The 18,818-nt window shown below is 52.1% G+C and overlaps 1 protein-coding gene across 1 annotated transcript in view; it reads right to left on the bottom strand.

The window, feature by feature from the left end:
- Positions 1-18,818, bottom strand: part of Nfatc2 (nuclear factor of activated T-cells, cytoplasmic, calcineurin-dependent 2) — a gene marked incomplete at its 5' end in the record, with an annotated part of 117,324 nt that extends 98,506 nt beyond the window's left edge. The window contains 2 exon segments of the mRNA XM_005392294.2: positions 1,561-2,590; positions 18,571-18,818. Coding sequence (XP_005392351.1) covers positions 1,561-2,590; positions 18,571-18,664 — 1,124 coding nt within the window.

The raw sequence follows: 18,818 nt of genomic DNA, 5'->3' as shown, positions 1-18,818 counted from the left end.
AAATCACTGCCCATCTGCGTGCGCTAAAGGCTCAGAAAGGCCTGCACCAGGCCACCATGACCTGGGTTCAACCCAGAAACTTAACACCAAATAACCCACAGTGGCACTGGAGTTCTGGAGCCTGCATGAGAGGAATGCTAGACTGGATGCTCCCTTCAATCTGTTTTGGTCTGGTGCAGGGAGGTTCAAAGCCCACTGGGCAGGGCCCATGGCCATCCTCATCCCCACATCAATCAAAACCGCGCTACTTTCATCCATTATAGCCTTCAACTCAACAAAGGTTTCCTTTCGCTAAAGCAAAAAGCGAGTCTGAGAACCACAGGGGCAATAATGATAGCATCAGCCTTCCAGGTCTTCATCCAATAGAGTGGAGAGGACAATATCTGCCCTTGGCCTGGTCACCTCCTTCTCCTTATCATCTCAATGAAAACAAAAAAAATAATGCTAAATAATGCCAAACCACGTTCAGGTAAGAATTAAATGAGACAACACATGCAGAGCACTTGCTGCCACACAGCCAGCATCCCTCACGTTTAGTGGCTATTAACGTCGTCGTCATTACTCTAAATGCTAGCCATGACTGATGCCAGCATCACTTCTGTAAAGGCTACTCAACTTCAATCCCCTAACATAAGGCCTATCAATGAGAAAGCACTTCTCTAACAGTTAGATTCTTCTAGGATAGCAGCCATTCCTTTTCTGACTCTTACTTTGTTCAGGCTCTATGCCAAGAATGTCATTTAACCTAATCCTCAGGGAAAATGGCTACAAGGCAGGTACGATTATTACCCTCCTCTCATGGGGAATGAAACAAGGCCAGACAGAGGCTCAGTAATAGTAGGTGGTCCTGATTGATTAGTGATGTCTGTCTGCTCTAGGTGCAGCATCAAGGTGGTCAGTGAGACAGTCTTTATTGATTAGCAATGTCTGCCACAGGTACAGCATCAGGAGGTCAGCATCAGAGATGCCCAGGATCATACAAGCAGCAAGAACCAACCAAAGCTCAAATTCAGTCCTCAGCAATCTCAAAGCCTGTGTGCTGCTATCTATATGCATCTCTTAAAAGCGCCAAGATCTTAGCTTCTTGAGGACTGAGACTGATGCATTTTATCGTTTTAAATCCTCCATATCACTGAGCATAGTACCAACACATATAGCAGATACCAACAAATTCCAGTTCTTCCTATAAAGAGGTAAACTCTGCATACTAAGGCTTGCTGTGTGCCTGCTGGAATGTCAGCTCCATAAAGACACAAATTTTTGCCTGTTGCATTCACTCTTGTCTTCCCAGTACCTATAAAACAACTAGCACAATCAGTGCTATATGAGCAGTCATTTGGCTATGACTCCCTAATCACCACTTGCTGGTTGGGGGCACTGATGATACCCATTCTACAGATGTGAAAGCTGTGGCTCAGGACATTTAGATTCCCTCTCAGGCTCTTGTAATCAGCAAGTGGCAAAGCCAGGACTTCAACCAGTCCACACAATTCTAAATTCCATGCTCGTGACCAGCTAAAACCAATTCCTGGGACAGATGACTTGCAAATCCCCACTCACCTGCAGATGGGAATGGCAGGCACCAGCTGCTTGGGCCAAGTTGGTGGCACCAGCAAGATGGACTCTGGAGCTGAGTTTCTCCTCTCCTCTTGCTCGCAGGACCCTAGGAACTCCACGGTGGGGTAGATGTGGCGGGGCAGGCCGGCCTTGGCAGGGGCAGCAGACACTGGCGACGGGTCTGGGCTGGTCTTCCACACCTTGGGGGGAATCCCACAGGGCGAGTCCGTGGCGAGGCTGTTCAGGGCATCCATGAGGACGGCGGAGCCAGCTGTGGGGGGGTACCCAGCGGGGGCACCGTCTTCCCTGGGGGTCACGTGAGATGAGGGCTGTGGCGAGGGGCTCCGGGAGCGCTGGGGTGAGGCTCCGGGCAGCGGGGCAACCAAGGCCTCTGCACACGAATGCCTCCGCTTGGCACCAGGTGACGAGGAGCGGGAGGCCGGACGGGGCACGGGCGAGTGGCGGCCCAGGCAGCTGTCCTCGGCGAGACTGGTTCGAGGTGACATTATTGGCGAGGTTCTGGGGGAATAATGAGCAGGGATGTTTTGAAACTGGGGACACAGGTCGTCTGGCCCGCCGTTATTGGGCGAGACGCAGGGCGAGGTGTAGGGGGAGAAGGTGTCGGAAATGAAGCTGGCAGAGGAGCCGCTGCTAGCGGGGCTCAAGCAAAGCGGCTCGCGGTAGCCATCGAAGCCGGGCACAGGCAAGGTGAACCTCGGGCTGGCGGCCACCCCAGCCAGGGCCGGCTGCTCCAGCAGGAGGCTGGTGTCTCTCATGTGGAGGGGCACCCCTGCCTGCATCAGTTCGTGGGACGGAGTGATCTCGATCCGAGGGCTCAGGCCCGAGGCCCCCGCTGGCTTGGCCGGGCTCAGAAAGTTCTGGGGCCCTACCCTATCCGGCTCTCCAAACCGGCCGGGGGGCTCGCCAGAGAGACTGGCGAGGGGGCTGTATGGCTTGAGGCCACAGTCCGGGACATCATCGGGGTATGCGAGTCCGGAGGGTGGGCTGGCGACCTTATGTGCATTCGGTTCTTCTGGAAAGAGAAGGGGGGAAGGAGGGGTCTTTTAAGCCTCTCAAACAGAACTCCCGTGCACAGCAATCACAGGCTGGGCTTTTCTCTGCTGCCATTTATCTATTTTTTTAATCTCCATCATGACAAATCCCAAAGTAGAGCCTCAGGCCATCACCTGGGGGAAAGTGAGGCTACTCCACCCCTGATCCTTGAAGCTGCAGATCAGAGAGGAACAAGGCGTCCAGATGTGCTGGGTTAGTGGGAGGCTGAGAGAGCCTCAGCAGAAACTCACGGATGCCACAACCCAGTCCACACTCCCCGCGCGCCTGCAGCTGAGAGGGTACTTACCCTGCTGCACCTTGGCCGCCTCTGGCCTCCCTCCTGACTGGGGTTATTTTATGTCACTGTTGGTCACAACCCACTAAACGACTTCCTGTCCCAGCCGTCATGACCCACTGTTTGAAAAACACTCATCTAGGTCCTTCTTGTCATTCTACGTGTACGATGTGGACATAGGACGCAGAGGGGGCCTGCAGGGGCTCTGCGTCCCATGGAGCTCCGCATCTGAACCCTACACGTTCACACTCAAGTATAAGTAGTAGCTTAATATAGAACCAGGACTCGTGTCTCATCTGGGTCATTTTACAGTTGAGGGCCCAGGAGGGGAAGGGATTCACCAAGACATAGAATGAGCAGGCTCAGAAATCCTGCAGACCCCCAAAGCAGGATGGTGGCTGCAGAGTGCCCAAAGCTATGAACTTTACAGCCAGTAAAAGTGGAATTACCTAAGTTCTCTACTCACGGCATCTACCCCAGGCTTCTGCCACCTTGAAAATACCACCCCCCCCAAACAGATACACGCTGCAGAATGTTGTTCCGGATTGTTCCGTGTCAATCGCATAAAGACATGGCCACCCCCAAACTTACACTGTCCTTCAACCCCAAGCCTGACTCCTCCTTGACAGACACCCCCTCTTGCTGACTTAGGTCCCTCATCGGATCCCGTATGGCACCAAGCACACGGGCTCCTCGGAAATCCCTGTGCAGTTAGCAAGGGAACGCTCTGTCCTCACCCTGCCCTGTCTCGGGGCTCCTCGCCCTGCCTTCTCCATCAGTAACGGTGACATGAGCCAGCCTGGCTCCTTGTTGTCATGCCTGACATCCCAGCCATCAGCACACCCTGACTGCCCCACTGTCAATGCATAAAAGGTCCACATGTCATCCAGGGTTCATACCCCCAGCCTCTCCCATCTGAGGTCCCTCCTTTCCCCCATGTTCCGGTCTCCAGGTAGCAGCTTGTGAATCAGCCATTCTAGACGCCCTCCAACAAGGCTTCCTGGACAATTAGATGGGACCTAAAACCATGAACACAGCTTGCTCCTGACCCCAGGCTATCTCACCTCCCCACCTCTCCACCCTCCCCAAGCTGACTCTGATGTCGTCACTAGTTTCCCAGCAGCTCCTGCCCTGAGTCCCTGTGCCTGCCCCGTCTCCCTGGAATACCTTCCACTGTCACTTCATTCCCACATCTGCTCAACCAGAACCTCCTCAGCTTGGCCCATCAGAAAGGACATCTCTACCCACTCCCTACCATCTCTCTCCATTGGCACACTGACAAGCTCCCATCACATCAGCTATTAATCTGTTGAGGGAACCATCCTGCTAAACCACAGACAGGCAAACTACATCCATGTGGCCCACAGATTGTGTTTGTAAATAAAGTTTTATTGGAACACAGCCACACCCACTTATTTACACAGGGCCTCGGCCTGGCTTTTGGGCTATAACAGCAGAGCTGGGCATTGTGATGGAGACTATACAGGCCACAAAGCCTACAAGACCTCCTATCTGGACCTTCATGAATGCCTGCTGCTCTACATTGGGCTCAGAGATACCCCACGGCTAGATCCATGTCTACTGTGGTTCTGCGTTGTCTGCCAAGCACCTGCCATTGGGCCTGGCACTTGCAGACCCTCCGTAAACATCTGCTGAGTGGCTGGAAGAAAAAATAAATGCAGGGATCACATCCACAGGCTGCTGGCCAGGAACAAGACCTCTTCCTGAAACCACATCACAGTCTCTTGCTTCAGGGCTCTGGGGTGGACACCCGGGCCATCCTCAACCTCCTTATGCCTTTTCTGGACACTTGACACAGTCCAACTTGGCTGTGCTGATCTCAGGGGACTGGACGGAGCCCCTCTCCAGATGAGCATGCCCACAGCACTATCCCACAGCTCTTAGAGCAAACATAAATAACCTCGATGAAGCCAGGCTTGTGCCTGCCAACCTCACCTCTCCTCTCACCTCCCTCTCACCCTTTCTCCCTGGACTCCAGCCATAATTGGAGTTTTCAGAAAGCACCTACCTCAGGACCTTTGTACTTGCTATCTGCTCTGCCTAACCAGCTCCTGCCACCCACTTCTCTATATAACTACAACCCACTCATGCTCATAATTTCTCAATATTCTCAGGGCTCCTTGGCTGTTTCCTGTATTTGGGGAGTATTTATTTATTGACTGCCTCTCCCTCCAACAATGAGTAAATATCCCTGGCACCTGGCTGGTTCCTGCCCACAAATGGGTAGCACGTCTGGCATAAAAAGGGGGCGTGTGAGAGAATACGTGCGTGCACTTGGGCACACAGACAGCAGATGGATGTGTGAGCTTCTCTGCTGGTCACAGACAAGTGACTTCCTCCAGCAAGGCAACCTGAGTAATCAGGGGACCATAGCATGGCAGAAAGGAAATGCTGACTTCTGTTTTATGTAGAGAAAAGAAATTCTCCTTTTTTTTTGGTACCAGGAATCAAATTCAGGACCTTGCACTCGCCAGGCAAGCACTTGTGCCGCTGAGCTAGATACCCAGCCCTCTCCAAACATTTTTAAACTGTATTGTTGTGGGGGGGTCAGAATGATAATGAAACCTTGGTTTACGAAGCAGGAAGTTGAGAACCGAGTCCTGCTCTGCCTCTAACTAGCTGTGTGACTCTGGAAAAGCCCCCACCCACTCTGTGCCTCCACCTTCTCACTTAGAACAGAACAGTGCGAAACCAAATCCGTCTTTTCTGCTGCTTTTGGCTCTGACACCTTTGCTTTTCTGACACCACAGCAGGGCCTGCAGTTCCCGTGAAGCGTAGCCGTGCAAATTTGCCCCTGCACTCACACAAGTGTGGTATGCACACGCCCCCCCCAGCAGGTAGCAGAGCATGGGCCTGGGGAAAGACTGGCGTCAGATCTATGTCTGACGATATCTTGAGACTAACAGCCCTGCAAGCATCACACGTTCCTGAGCAGAAATGCTAATTCTATCAGGAAAGCTGCACGGCAGCTGATCAGAAACGCCCCTTGGGTCGATGTGGGTGACACAGAAAGGCAGCCTGGAAACCCAGCCCCTCCCCGGGAGCCCAAAGAGCTTCAAAGTCCTGAAGCATTCACACTGGCTTTAATTAGTCCACACGGCAGTTTTTCTTTTCTGTTTTTCTCTCCTCTCCCCAAGCCTGTGAATGTTTAACAGCAAGCAGGGACTATGAAAGTAATTAATGATCACTGACTTCTCAGTCCTCTGGGTATTTGACAACAAATTTCACAAGTGGTGCATCATTAAAATATTTCTTTAAGTGGCTGAGATTCCTTGCTACTTCCGCCACAAGGACAAGGGCCCCGCAAGCTCAGAGCTGCTGTCGACACACATTAGGTGCATCTCAAAGGCACCAAATTTTCTCCGGAGGGATCCAAGACATCTTGCTTTTCTTTCCACTTTTGTGATCTCTGCTCTACCCTGCACCACCGGTAAGTAGTATTTATTCAATATTTCTATTTATTTTTTTTGTTTGTTTGTTTGTTTTTTTGTTTTTCTCCGGTACCAGGAACCGAACTCACGACCTTGCACTTGCCAGGCAGGCGCTTTTGCCGCTGAGCTAAATCCCCAGCCCCTCAATATTTCTATTTAAATTCACTCACCTATTAATTAATTTAAAAGGAACTTTTACACCGGTACCACAAATGGAAAATCAGTGTCACCTCCACAAATAGAAGGTAGGGTAAAAATATAATAAAAAGAAAAGTTACTAAACTCAAGCGCACCAGTGGGAGGCCAAGCCTCTGAGCCCCAGCTGGCTCCCCGTCTTAAATTCTTCTGTTTGTTTTTTGTACATGGTATTAAACCCAGGACCTTAGCGCTGAGCTACATCCCTGGCCCTTTTTTATTTTTTTATCTGGAGACAGGGTCTTGCTAAATCACTAAGTTACACACACTGGCCTTGAACCTGTGATTCTCCTGCCTCAGGCTCCCAGAGTGCTGGGATCACAGGCAGGCATCGCCATGCCTGGCTTTCCTCTCCTACTGAGGTTGAACTACACCGAGGTAGAAGTGCTGCTATCAAGATGTGGCACATTTCTGTGACCTCAGAGTCTACCTGTGCTAAGCCCTGGAGGTAGGGGAGGGATACCAAGGGGGGGGTGTGAAAGGCACGGCAGCACACCACCGAGACATCGCTGCTGCTGACAACCTCAGAGAGAGCAGCACTAAGGAAGCCAGCTGCCACCCTGTGCTGTGTGCCAGCCGTGGGCGACCTGCCAGGGGAGATGCCAGCATCCAAAAGGAAGAAGAAGCTGGAAGCTGTTTCGGGGGAAGTCGGGACTGCTCGCAGTCCTCTGTGCCTCTTGCTCACAACTCGCTTCCGTTGCTCCCGACTTCCCCGTGCCTAACTCGCGCCACCTCGTCCTGGCGGTCCCCCAACTCCCCAGGCTAGACTGGGCAGCTCTTCTCTGCCCCAGATCCTTCCGAGTCCGGTCTGGAGTCTGCGTGTAGACTGTCTGCCTCCTTCTCCTCTGCACTGCATACTTTTTGAAGAGCAGTGGGGGGTCTCACGAAGAAGTGGATTAACTTGCGCCGAGTCCCACCGTCGGAATTAGCATCCCTGTGCAACAACCCCGTGCACCAGGCATTCTCCACCGCAGAACAACTGGCATGCCGGGTGGAGGGTACGCGAGGGGGTGCTCAGCAGCACCCCTGGCCTCTACCCACTGTGGCAGTCAGAACTGTCTCCAGGCACTGCCAGACATCTCCTGCAAGGCCCATCGTCCCCAGCGGATGGTCACACCCCAGGTCTCGTACCCAAGCTGGTTCCGAAGGCAAACTGCTACTGTCAGCCCCAGAGGACAGGTAACCCACGGCACTGCCCCTCCTCCCTCAGGCTTCGGGGAGCTCCCCCAACATGGAGGCACCTGGGAACATCTGGGGAGACCTCTGGCCACTCCCCAAAGCTGCAGGACAGGATTGCTGGGAAGCCCCCCCCCCAAAGAGGTCTGCATACGGGGCCTTGAGTGTCACAGAGGGCACGGCACGAGGGAATCCCAGCTCTACCCTGTCTGCTGCTGTAGGACCTGGGGATACCCCATGTCCTTGTGGGTGACATGGAGTGATGACACCGCCTGACATCTTACCTCATCCTGGCAAACCCCAAACCCCACAGAATAAATACTCAAGACATGGGGTCCTCAGGATTTGTATTATTATTACAAACGAAGGGTCTTTAAGTGAACATTCTACCCTCTCCCTGCTATGGTCGCTGTTTTTAATGACTTGAAAGCCTGATGCCCACTAGCTCCCAATCCTATCAAAAGCATAAAAAAAAAAGGAAGAAATTGTTATAAAAATAAAATGAATTGGTCAGCAGTTCAAGAATTCTCCTTTCTATCACAGATTCTGCTGAGCTTGAGAAAGTGAGCGGGAGGTGAAGATCGCCTCCAGCGCCCTCTCAGCCCCCTCCCCGCCCCCCACTTTGGACCCTCGCCCCAGGCTACCTGGGATGGATGAAATCTCACTAACGTACTAGTGACTCCGTGAGCCATAACAGAAGTGATAACCGTCAATGCATGGATGCCATCTGCCTTTTTACACCGACAGCCACTACCTGCATCTAACATATATTAGTGTGTTTCTTTCGCAAGAATCCTGTGAAGCAGGTAATGCGGTCTCCTCCTTTTACAAACACGGCTCAGCTCAGACGGGGTGAGTAACTTGCCCGAGGTCACACAGATTCTAAGTGGCAGGGCCAGGATTCAATCTCAGGCAGTCTAGCCCTCCACTCCACCCCTAGCCACTGCTCTACCCCGCTTCTCAGAAAGCAGGCTAGTATCTGGGTGGCGACAACTTAACCCCAACACTGAGAAACAAGGCTTCCTCTGGAACAGAAAGTGCACTGGGGTCCATCACCCAGGAGGTAGCCGCCCCTAACAATGGGAGCTACTAATTCATTTCTTCTGCAGTGCTGGCAGTCCATCGTTGGCCCCAGGAACAGTCAAGGGTTAAACAATCACCCTCAAGGGGCTGGGGATACAGCTTGGCGGCACAGCACCTGCCTGGCAAGCTCAAGATCCTGAGTTCAATTCCTGGTACATTAAAAAAAAATCACCACAAGGTGCTCCCCACCAGAGTCCCTCCTGCGAGCCAAGTCTGAAGCGGCCATTCGGTGCCCTGCACCAGCCGACACACAGCCTGCCAAAAAAGGAACAGCAAGGGAACGTCCTCTCAGCCTGATGTACAGGCGGTGGGATTTTCAGGAAGCAGAATACACTGACCAAAACAGAAACCCCGCTAGGGAAGCTATGCGAGGCCCCGGGCTTTCTTCGGTACAGCGTAAGGTGCAATGGAGCTTTGGGGCTTAGAAGACTTGGAAGAAAGAAGCCAGAGTGTGGCCTGGAGGTGAGACACCCCTGAGGCTGACTCTGGGGCCACAGTGCCACTCCATTCCTGCCCAATGTGCCCGACCGACCCACAGCTCACTCAGCTCACGCTCCAAGCTGCTGAGTCCCTGGCCCTGGCTCCGAGACATCACAGTCTGTTGCCATGGCAGTGCTTAGGATGCCACAGCTTGGCATTGCAGACCTGCAGCCGGAGGAAAGCAGGGAAGGTGGAGGGAAGGATCCCGCCGCCTACCCAAGTGACGCTCCTAGCTGTCTGCACATCAGGGCTGCAGGAGTCCCAGGAGGCCGCGGGGCAGAGGATGGATTTCCCATCTGGCTGACTTCCACCTCACACAAACTACAGGAACGAACCGCCTTCAAATGCCACCGACGCTCTTCGGGTGGTAAACGTGACGCTCAGCCCACGTTCCTAAAAGCCCCCAAGCCCCTACTGCCCCGGCCGCCAAGCACACAGAGTAAGTGGATTCCCCATCAGTCAGGCATGCGCATTAGCATGATGGCTAGCCAGGCTGTCACACCCTTCATTCACAGGCGGCACACACAGACTCAGGCCTGAAAGTCAAGAAATTCCACCCAGGCCCGCTGGGTCTACAAATGCCAGAATGGGCAGGGAGGACATTTATCGCCCTGTCCCCTCCTGCGGAACTGTTGAGAAAAGCCACCTTAAATGCACCAGTCTTTTCTGACCTTGTCCCAGCGAAGACGGCTGTCTGCCTTCCCCAGATGACTGAGAGGTGGGCTTGGCAGCGCTTCCCAGGCGGACTGCCAGGAGGCCAGACGACAGGGACAATCCACAAGCAACACAAGCCTTACAGACTGGCAGCTGGCAAGGCACTCACAGGTCCACACATCCCGCTTTGGAGCAAAGCGGAGAAACACGCAGAAACTGCAGCCTGCGGGCCTCGGTCATCGTTCCGAGGAGGGCAACAGGATCCAGGCTTCACCTCCCTCCTCCCACCTGGATAGAAGGAACAGGCTCTGGCTGGCTTAGAGCCATTTCAGGAGCCTCCTGCCTCCAAGAATTCCAGAGATTTCCCCGTGCACGGTCATTCCAACGGCCAGTGCTGGCTGCACCAGGAGCCACGTGTCTTTTCCTGTCTCTCTCTCTCTCTCTCTGCAGCTGACAACCCGGGAGGCAGATGCTACCAACACTTCTGTGTTACAGAAGGGGAAACTGAGGCCTGGGTGCAAAGAAACCTTCAAGGTCCCAAGAACAGCCAGGGGCAAAGCTAGGATCAAACCGAGGGATCGCGCATGTGCGGTAAAATGCAGACACTGAACAGACATCCGCTTTTTACGTACATATGTGCGCTCAAGACACTCGGCACCCCTGACCCACCCAGGTCTCCTCCAGGGCCCCACCACCCAGCCAGTAATTCACTCGGGAGACATCACAGGCCTGACCCTCTCACCGTAACAGGCCTTGACTGGTCTTGAGTGTCACCTTGACAAAACACACACGAGGGGCACACCTCACTTCTTTCACTCAACCTGAAGTCTGAGTTACCCGCAGTGTGGAAAAGCCACTTCTTTTTCACCGACAGGAGTATACAGCGTATGAATGCACCAAACTTTCTTTATCCAATCACCTTGCCATCGCCCTCTATTGTTCAAGAACCTGGGAGCTCACACTTGTGACTTAAGTCTGCGACAGGCGGGCGCAGCACCCCACAGAGAGCAGGACTCCGGGTGTCTTCCTCTCCAAAGGAGAAGGAAAGATCTGGTCGGAGAAATTAACCAAAAATAGACTGCAGATACTCTTCCTGCAGAAACAGGGCTCCCCACGGCCAAGCCCACGCGCTCCATGGAAGGCCCGAAGGAAGGGACGTGGCCAGGGCGTCAGAGCCATCACCACATCATCCTCCAAATAGCTGAGCTTGCAGTCCGAACCCTCACTCTGCCCACCCCAGGACCCGCACCCCTCAGACCCCCCATTCCCCAGGCACAGCCTCAAAAGCAGATTTCCATCTGCCTTTCAGCCAGCTGAAAATGCAAGTGGAAACTTCCCCTTGGAGACAGCAGGGCCCACATAACCCTTGGCTAGGGACAGAGAATTAAAATTAATACCTTATTGACTGGCAGATTCTTTATTTATACTTTCTCCCAAGAGCTTTCATTCTGGTGCCATGTTCCCGGAGGTAAGCACACTAATCAGCGGCCTGCCAGCCCCTGGTTATTAAGACATTCCTGCTACTCCACGGCAGCACAGGTGACGTCACCGGTTGCAGATTTCAGACCTGCAGCCCAGCTCCTTAGGAAAACACAGGTAAACAGCTCCTTTCCTTCGTCTTTAAAATAACTGTTTCTGGTCTTTCAGACTTAAAGGGTCCCCCCGCCACACCCCCCGCACTTAACATTCCCGCTTTTGCAGGCATGCCCAAGCAGGTCTGTTTTGATAAGGGCCTTCATAAATCCTGAGCTTTGCAGGCCACTTTCTTGCCTTCTGAAAACTCACCCAGGCATGGCTCAATTAAAATTCACATGGGAAGGACTGGCTTGGAGAAAAGCATTTTATTAACTAAAACAGGCCCAGCTGAAGAAAGGCTCTCGCCCAATTCCTCAGATTAGAAAATGGGAGGGTCCCAAATACCAACTCAGGGACAGCAAATCCACCCATCCTGCTGTAACTTAAGAGTCTGCCTTTGGTGGATGGCTTTTGCAAAAGGAACACAGCAACAAAACTGCAAAAGGGCCAAGACAGCAGACTGCCCAGCTAAGTGCCAGCCTGCAGGAACAGAAGAACAAGTGGAAAGACACCAGAGGGATGCAACTGGCACAATGAAATAAGACCTTGTGGTGTCAGCAAATGGCAATAAAACAGTGGGATGAAGATTCTCATAGAATACAAGGAGCAGCGGTCCCGTCAAGCAGTTAGTTACAAAGTGAGGATCAGGTTTAGATCTTGGTTCAAACGAAGCAATGAAAAGACACTTATGAGACAAGCAGGAAAACAACCATCCACTGCTCAGAAATATTCAGGGCGAAAAAGCTGTCCATAGTGAACACCTACTGACATTTTTTCCTCATCATTATTCCTTAAGCAATACGGTGTAACAAGTATGCACAGCATTTGCACTGTATTAGGTATTAAGAAATGAATAGATTTTAAGATATTAATAGATATAATTAAGATATTAACAGATATTATAGCTAGTTATTAGCTATTAAGAAATTACTTAAAATGCACAGGAGGATGTGTGTAGGTTCCATGCAAATGCTGTTCCATTTTATTTAAAGGACGGGAGCCCCTGAGGATGGATGAGCTGGAACCAATCCCCTGGAGATACCCAGAGACAGCTGTGTTTTTCCCAAGAGTCCTTATCTTGAGCTATGCCTCATAATCTGTTCATTGATAAAATATTATGACATCTGCAGTTGTATTAAGTAAATGAGTGAAGGTGGGGAGAGCAGGCGGGGGTTGGAGATAGGGAATAAGCTTGGCTTTATGTTGACAATCATTGCAGCCAAGGGGTGGAACCCTGAAAGTTAATTACACTGTGCCATTATCTTGACTTTTGCATATTTTGGAAAAAGTTCAGGGAAAAAGTCAAAGGTAGTTCCCCTTGCTCTGTGAAACTTGCACCAGGCTCCGCTCCAGATATGGAAGCAGACAGCCCCTGGCCCACTCTATAGGAGTCCCGGAGTTAAGGTCTTGCCTTATTCCCTGAGCTGAGTTTCAAAAAAAAATCAGCAAAAAAGCTGAGCTGGCTCAGCTCAGGGAAGCGATCTTGGCCAGGCTCTGTGTGCCTGAGACTGTTTCCTGTTGGGGAGGGAGGAAGATCGTCCTCAGGAGGAAGCTGCACTATACCCTCGTGGTGCATCTTTCGAGCTATTTCTTCCTGGCTCTGGCTGAGGCAGTCCTGGGGAGCCAGCGGGTAACACTCTGGGGAGAGGGGCTGCGTCACTGAGCAAGGCAGCCACGGGGTCTGGACAACTGAGGAAGACTCTGCAGACAGTCAACTTCCAGAGCTGAAGCAGGAAGGCACAACAGTCTTTAAAGTGAGGACTCAATAGGCATCTGACATAAAGAACCTAACATTGTGCAACGTTGTGCAGATTCAAGCCCAGCTGCCACTGTGTTCTCCTGTCACTTCCTGGCCCATCTGCTTTGAAGGTACAGGATTCACCAAGACCCAAGGCAGAGATTCCCCTCCCACAGCCAGGGCCCTGGAAAATTCAGGGGAGCTAAATTTCTCAGAGCCCAAAATCATGACCACGGACATCCTGTGTTCACAAGCTGCTTGTGTGTGAATCACACCACCTCACTGAAACCTCACACCCGCCCCAGCTGAGGGCACCGGCATTGCCAGCCCATTTCATGGATGAGAACACGAAAATCATGTGTCCTCCAGTACACCACTGATAAAGAATTATGCCACTTCCGTCCATTTATTCGGCAACCTTTCTTCCCATGCTTGTTGTATGTCAGGTCCTTTTGCTTACTAACCCAGGTCACCAGGTAGAAAACAACGACAGTAGAATATCAATCCAGGAGACCCGACTTTACACCCGATGCTCTGACTTGCTGGGTCAACAACCTCCAGGATGGGAGGGAACAGGGATACAGGCACCCTAGAAAGTGCCCAGAACCATCTGGGGTAGAGCAAGCAAGAAAAAACAGTACACTTGCCGGCCGAGGATACAGCTCAGTGGTACAAATGCCTGCCTGGCAAGCACAAAGTCCTGAGTTCAGTTTCCAATAACACCCCCCCTCCAAAAAAAACAGTACAGTTCCCATGTGTGTCTTTTTTTTTTTATTTCTATTTTTGCTGGAAGTTCTATGAGTAGCTCTCATTAGGAGAGTAGCACATGCACCGTTAAAGTTATATACATATCATATGTAAGTGGTGAACGCACACATGCTACTGTACATGGAGGACCTCAGACGCCGCTGGCATCCCCCTGCCTCAGGGCGGGCACATTCTGGCTGTGAGCTCTAGTGTTGGGGACGTGGACTCAAGATCCCACGTGCCCAGGCTCCAGGCCTTCCCTGCTACTCAGATACAGGCTCTCAGTCAAGACCCTGACTTTGAGGATCCAGGGCACAGCCCCGCAGATTCTAACACACAGGCACGATTAAGCCCATACTTCATTTTGCCACGTATTAATTCACCGCTTTATAGAGCTAGAGAGCCTGGGGAACCCAACTGAATGACACTGCTTTAAGGCTGGAAGAGCCTCAACTCTCCGTCTAATCTAAGGCCACCAAAAGGGCAGAGGGCCTTTAATTTGGCAGCTAGAGCGATGCGGTTCAACAGTGAACAATGATTGAGGCAACTTTATCCTCACTTCCTGTGCCTCCCTGACAAGGCCCCGCTCAATTCTAGCCCGTATTTCACCTCTCCAGCTGCACCTGGAGACGTTATTTGTCCAAAGCAGGCTCATTAAGGCCCGTCCTTAACTCAACACAGACGGCAATGTCTCTGAATGTCACATGTGTTCAGCTTAATGTAGAGCCCTATTTTTAGTAAGCACACACAAAAAAATAGTAACTGTATCACAGCACCTCATTTGTCCCTATTTGTTTACCAGGTTTTGTCCCATACTGGCCTGGAGGCCAGGCAAGGGCAGGGACCACATCTCTTTTATCTCCACACCCTCAGGGCCTGACACAAAACCAGCATTCAGTGTGTGAGCAAGGGGTTAGAGCAGGTGTTCTTAAGCTGCCCTGCAGGCAGCATGAGGGAGCTGGCCTCAGAAGAGTTTGCAACTCCCCTGGAAAGGGCATAAAATGCAATGGGAGGCAGTGCACCAGGGGAGAGGTGTGTATGCACAGGGCGTTCGTGTGCACTCCCTTATGAGTATGTGCATATATGTACATGTGTGAACGTGTAGCATCTATGGCTTTCATCACCTCTCCAAGGGCCGAGACCCCAGCAGTCGAAGGATCACAGGAAGAGACTACAGAACAGCAATCAGTGATCAGGAGGAGTTTGCCGTGTGGAAAGGCCAGAGCTGGTGCCATATGCTTTAGCTTACCAGGAATCCAAAAGGGATGCACCAGACCAACTGTAGCAAACCCAAAGTGAACACCCCAACACATCTCCAACACAGGACCTAGGTGATATGGCGCTTCTCCGGTGGCCGGGAATGCCCAAGGCGCACCTTTCTCTTCCAAGGTATTGGAGGTTGGAAGAAGCAGGAATCGGGAATTCAGTGAATGCCAAGTATGCACAGGGGAAAGAATCTGCGAGCTCTCTGTGGACAGTAGCCCCTCTCCCTTCCACGGTGGGACCAACAGCCAGCCAGGACCCCCACAGCCCTGTCCCTACTCTGTCACTATGCACCTTGCTGTCCCTTCTACCAAAAAAAAATAATAATAATAATAATAATAAGTGTACTTTTTGTGCATCTCTAGGCAAATCAATTTGAAAACCAAGATAGATGAAATACACAATTTCTTAGAAAGATACGGGTTACCCAATATGACTCCAGTAGAAACAGAAAGTGTAACAAGCCCAGCAGAGAAAGGTACCAAGAAGCAGCCCCACAAGAAAGCATCAGAGCCCAATGTATTCCCTGGGGGTTTGGTCAGCACTGTACAAGCCAGTGTCCTACAGATGCATAACTTGTTCCTAAGCACAGAGAAGAAGCCTAAAGCTGAGTGCCCACCAAAAATGGTCATTACAGACCAACATCACTCAAATATTGCAGCAAAGACTCACCAATACTGCATGATGAAATAGGTGCCACTACTACAAGAAAGTAACACACAGTGACCAAGAGGGGTTTATACCGAGAAGACTTCAATTTCAGGCAACCTGTTAATACAATCCAACACAGAAACAGGTCTATGAAGAATAAAATAACGGATTTAGTTGCCTTTGACAGCAGCATACGAGAGTCAGCTCCCGGGAAGAAAAGCAACATGAGGGGCCTTGAGAAGATCATGTGAGATGCCCCTGCAATGGGATGGGTCTGGTTCTGGCTTCTGTGCCACGTCTTTGTGCTTCTGCAGGTGGAACTCCCCAGGGGCCAACGCTGGCCTTTATCTTGGGTGTGGCCCCAGGGGACACCATCCTGGTGACGCCTGTGAGCTGTTAGCCCTAACTCGGGCGTGATCTTGGCAAAAGCCAAGGAAGGCAAAGAGTCATCGTTTTACTACCAGATTCAGAGGCATAATTCCCCATTCTTCCCAGCACTCAGGAGGCTGAGGCAGGAGGACTGCTGCAAGTTCAAAGCCAGCCCGGGCTATGTAGTTAGTTTAGGGGCAGCCTGAACTGTACTGAAAGACCCTGTCTCAAAAAAAAAAAAAAATCCCCACTCTTAAATATAGGCTTCACAGAGTAACTTCCTTCCAAAAAATGTAACCAGAAAGGAGTACAGTCCAGAAACCCAACAAACACGTCAACATGCACGGTAATAAATCATGTTGGCAGTATGTACCCTTGATATGATGCGGCAAGAAGGGCACTTTACCCTGTGCTCGTCCTCCCAAAGACTCATACTCATCATGAGAAAAGCATCAGAAAATCCCAAATGAAGGACAGCCCTCAATATACCTAACTGGTACCCTCCAGAAATGTCAAGGACAAAAAAGAAGAACATTCTGATTCTGAGAAAGCATAACCCTTAGTTAATAATAATGTGTCATCTTGTTTCACAAACAAATGTAAAGTACCACTCTAATATAAGATGTTAATAATATGAGGAAAATAGGTACTGGCTATATGGGAAGTTCCTGTGTTATCTTCACAGAGGATAAATAAATCAGAAACTAGCCTAAAAAATAAAATTATTTTAAAAAATATTCCTAAGCTTTCATTGTGGTCATTAAAATACCCATCTGGTAGCAACCATGCATCGCTTGCCAAGAAAAACTATAAAAAGTACCTCCCACCAGATCTGGCTTGGAAACTATTTCCCCGGAAATCCTCACCCTCACCCACACCCCTCCAAAAGAAAGAAAAGAAAGAAAAGAAAAGAAAAGCTGACTATGAACCTGGGCAGGGTGCAGGTATTAATACCCTGCAAAATCTGATTTTAATCTTAATGACCAGAAGACCGACCACTGAGGTGAGGCTGGATCACTTGCAGATTCTTAATTGTATCTTTTCAAAGCAAAGGATGTTCTCCAGATTGCAAGTCTAGAACAGGGATCTCTTTTGCTGGGTAATTATTCCCATCTCCAGCCACAACACAAAATTATTACTAATCGCCATCTCCAGGGATCCGAACGAAGGTGATGCTCATAGTCAAAGCGGGCCCCTCACCAAAGATGGTCGGGGAGCACACCAAGGATAAGAAGGTTAAAACGCCCACTCAGCTTCCTAACAGCGTTCCCGGGAAACACCAGGCCACCTCCTCTCTCTGACAGGCTTCCCGCACCAGCCAGCGAGCACAAGCTCCTCCCCTGAACCCATGCAGATGCAGGCGAGCCTGGAGGCATCTGGAAGTGACAGCAGACTCGGCCCTGAGCCTGCTCCAGGCATCTGCTGGGCTGGGCTGTCAAAATCAGGAAGCCTGGTTGGGGTTTTTGTTTTTCCAAGACAACCTGCTAACCAGAAAAATACAGAGAAGCTGGGCATAGGCCCTCCCTTCCTCCCTCTGACCAATGCTCCTGTAAAACACGTGAAACCACGCAGGAGCACGGGGCGCAGCCCCCACGGACTGGGGGCTGGGGAAGGCACAGGCTGCCAGAGTTTAGGCAGAAACTGCCTGTGCCTTCCCAAGGGCCCGCTCCGACTCTGCAATCGCCCCATCCCTGGGGATGCGTGCAGATCACTCAGCAGAGCTGAGACCAGTCCCCTCGGGGCTGATTGGTGAAGGCGGCAGCAGAACCCAGAGAGGAAATGGGCTGGCCTCATCGCACCAAAGCCAAACCACCCAAGCATGAGGCTCCCGCAGCCTCTTCCTTAGTTTCAGCAGAAAGTCCCCAGTCCCCGCCGCACGGGAGGTGTAGGGGCGGCTGTGTCTCTAAGGGGCTGGAGGCAGGGCGCTCACCCGCCACCCTCCGCGCATCCACCCTAACTCCGTGCTTCGCGGCCTCACCCGCTCCCTCCGCAGGCGAGAACTCACTTGCGCGGCCTCCAACCCACTCCCAGGCGCGGGCCAGCAGAGCCCGGGACCTGCCTCTCTAGCAGTCGCAGGTAACTGGAAACTGGCCCCAAAGCCGCGAGAGGGGGCCTACCGCCCCCTGCCACCGCCTCCCCTCCTCTCGCCTGGGCAGGGGGACCCCGTCCTGCTCCAGGCCCCCGGGAACGGAGGCTGCGGAGCGGGGAGGGGCCCTGCGCCCCCTCTCTGGCCCGCGCCCCCGCCCCGGCCCGGGGGCCAGGCGCGGGCAGCCCCCACCGACCTTCGAAAGGATTCACATAGTCATAGTCGAAGAGGATGGAGAAGTCGAACTCGTCCTGGGGGCTGCCCCCCGGCTCGTGGCCTGGGGCGTCCATGGCGGGGAGGAGGGAGGGCTGGGGACGAGGGCAGGCGCGGCCCTCGGCGGTGGCGACGGCGCGGACGCCGGTCAGAGGGGGGCCCCGAGCGGCGGGGTCACTTTCCTCGTGGGGACGCACGCCGGGCCGGGGATGGCGCGCCTGGCGCAGCGGG

The sequence above is a fragment of the Chinchilla lanigera genome, unplaced genomic scaffold (assembly GCF_000276665.1).
Source record: "Chinchilla lanigera isolate Chin_1 unplaced genomic scaffold, ChiLan1.0 scaffold00044, whole genome shotgun sequence".
NCBI lineage: Eukaryota > Metazoa > Chordata > Mammalia > Rodentia > Chinchillidae > Chinchilla > Chinchilla lanigera.
The sequence above is the reverse complement of the archived record's forward strand: the minus strand, read 5'-3'. Positions and strand labels throughout refer to the sequence as shown.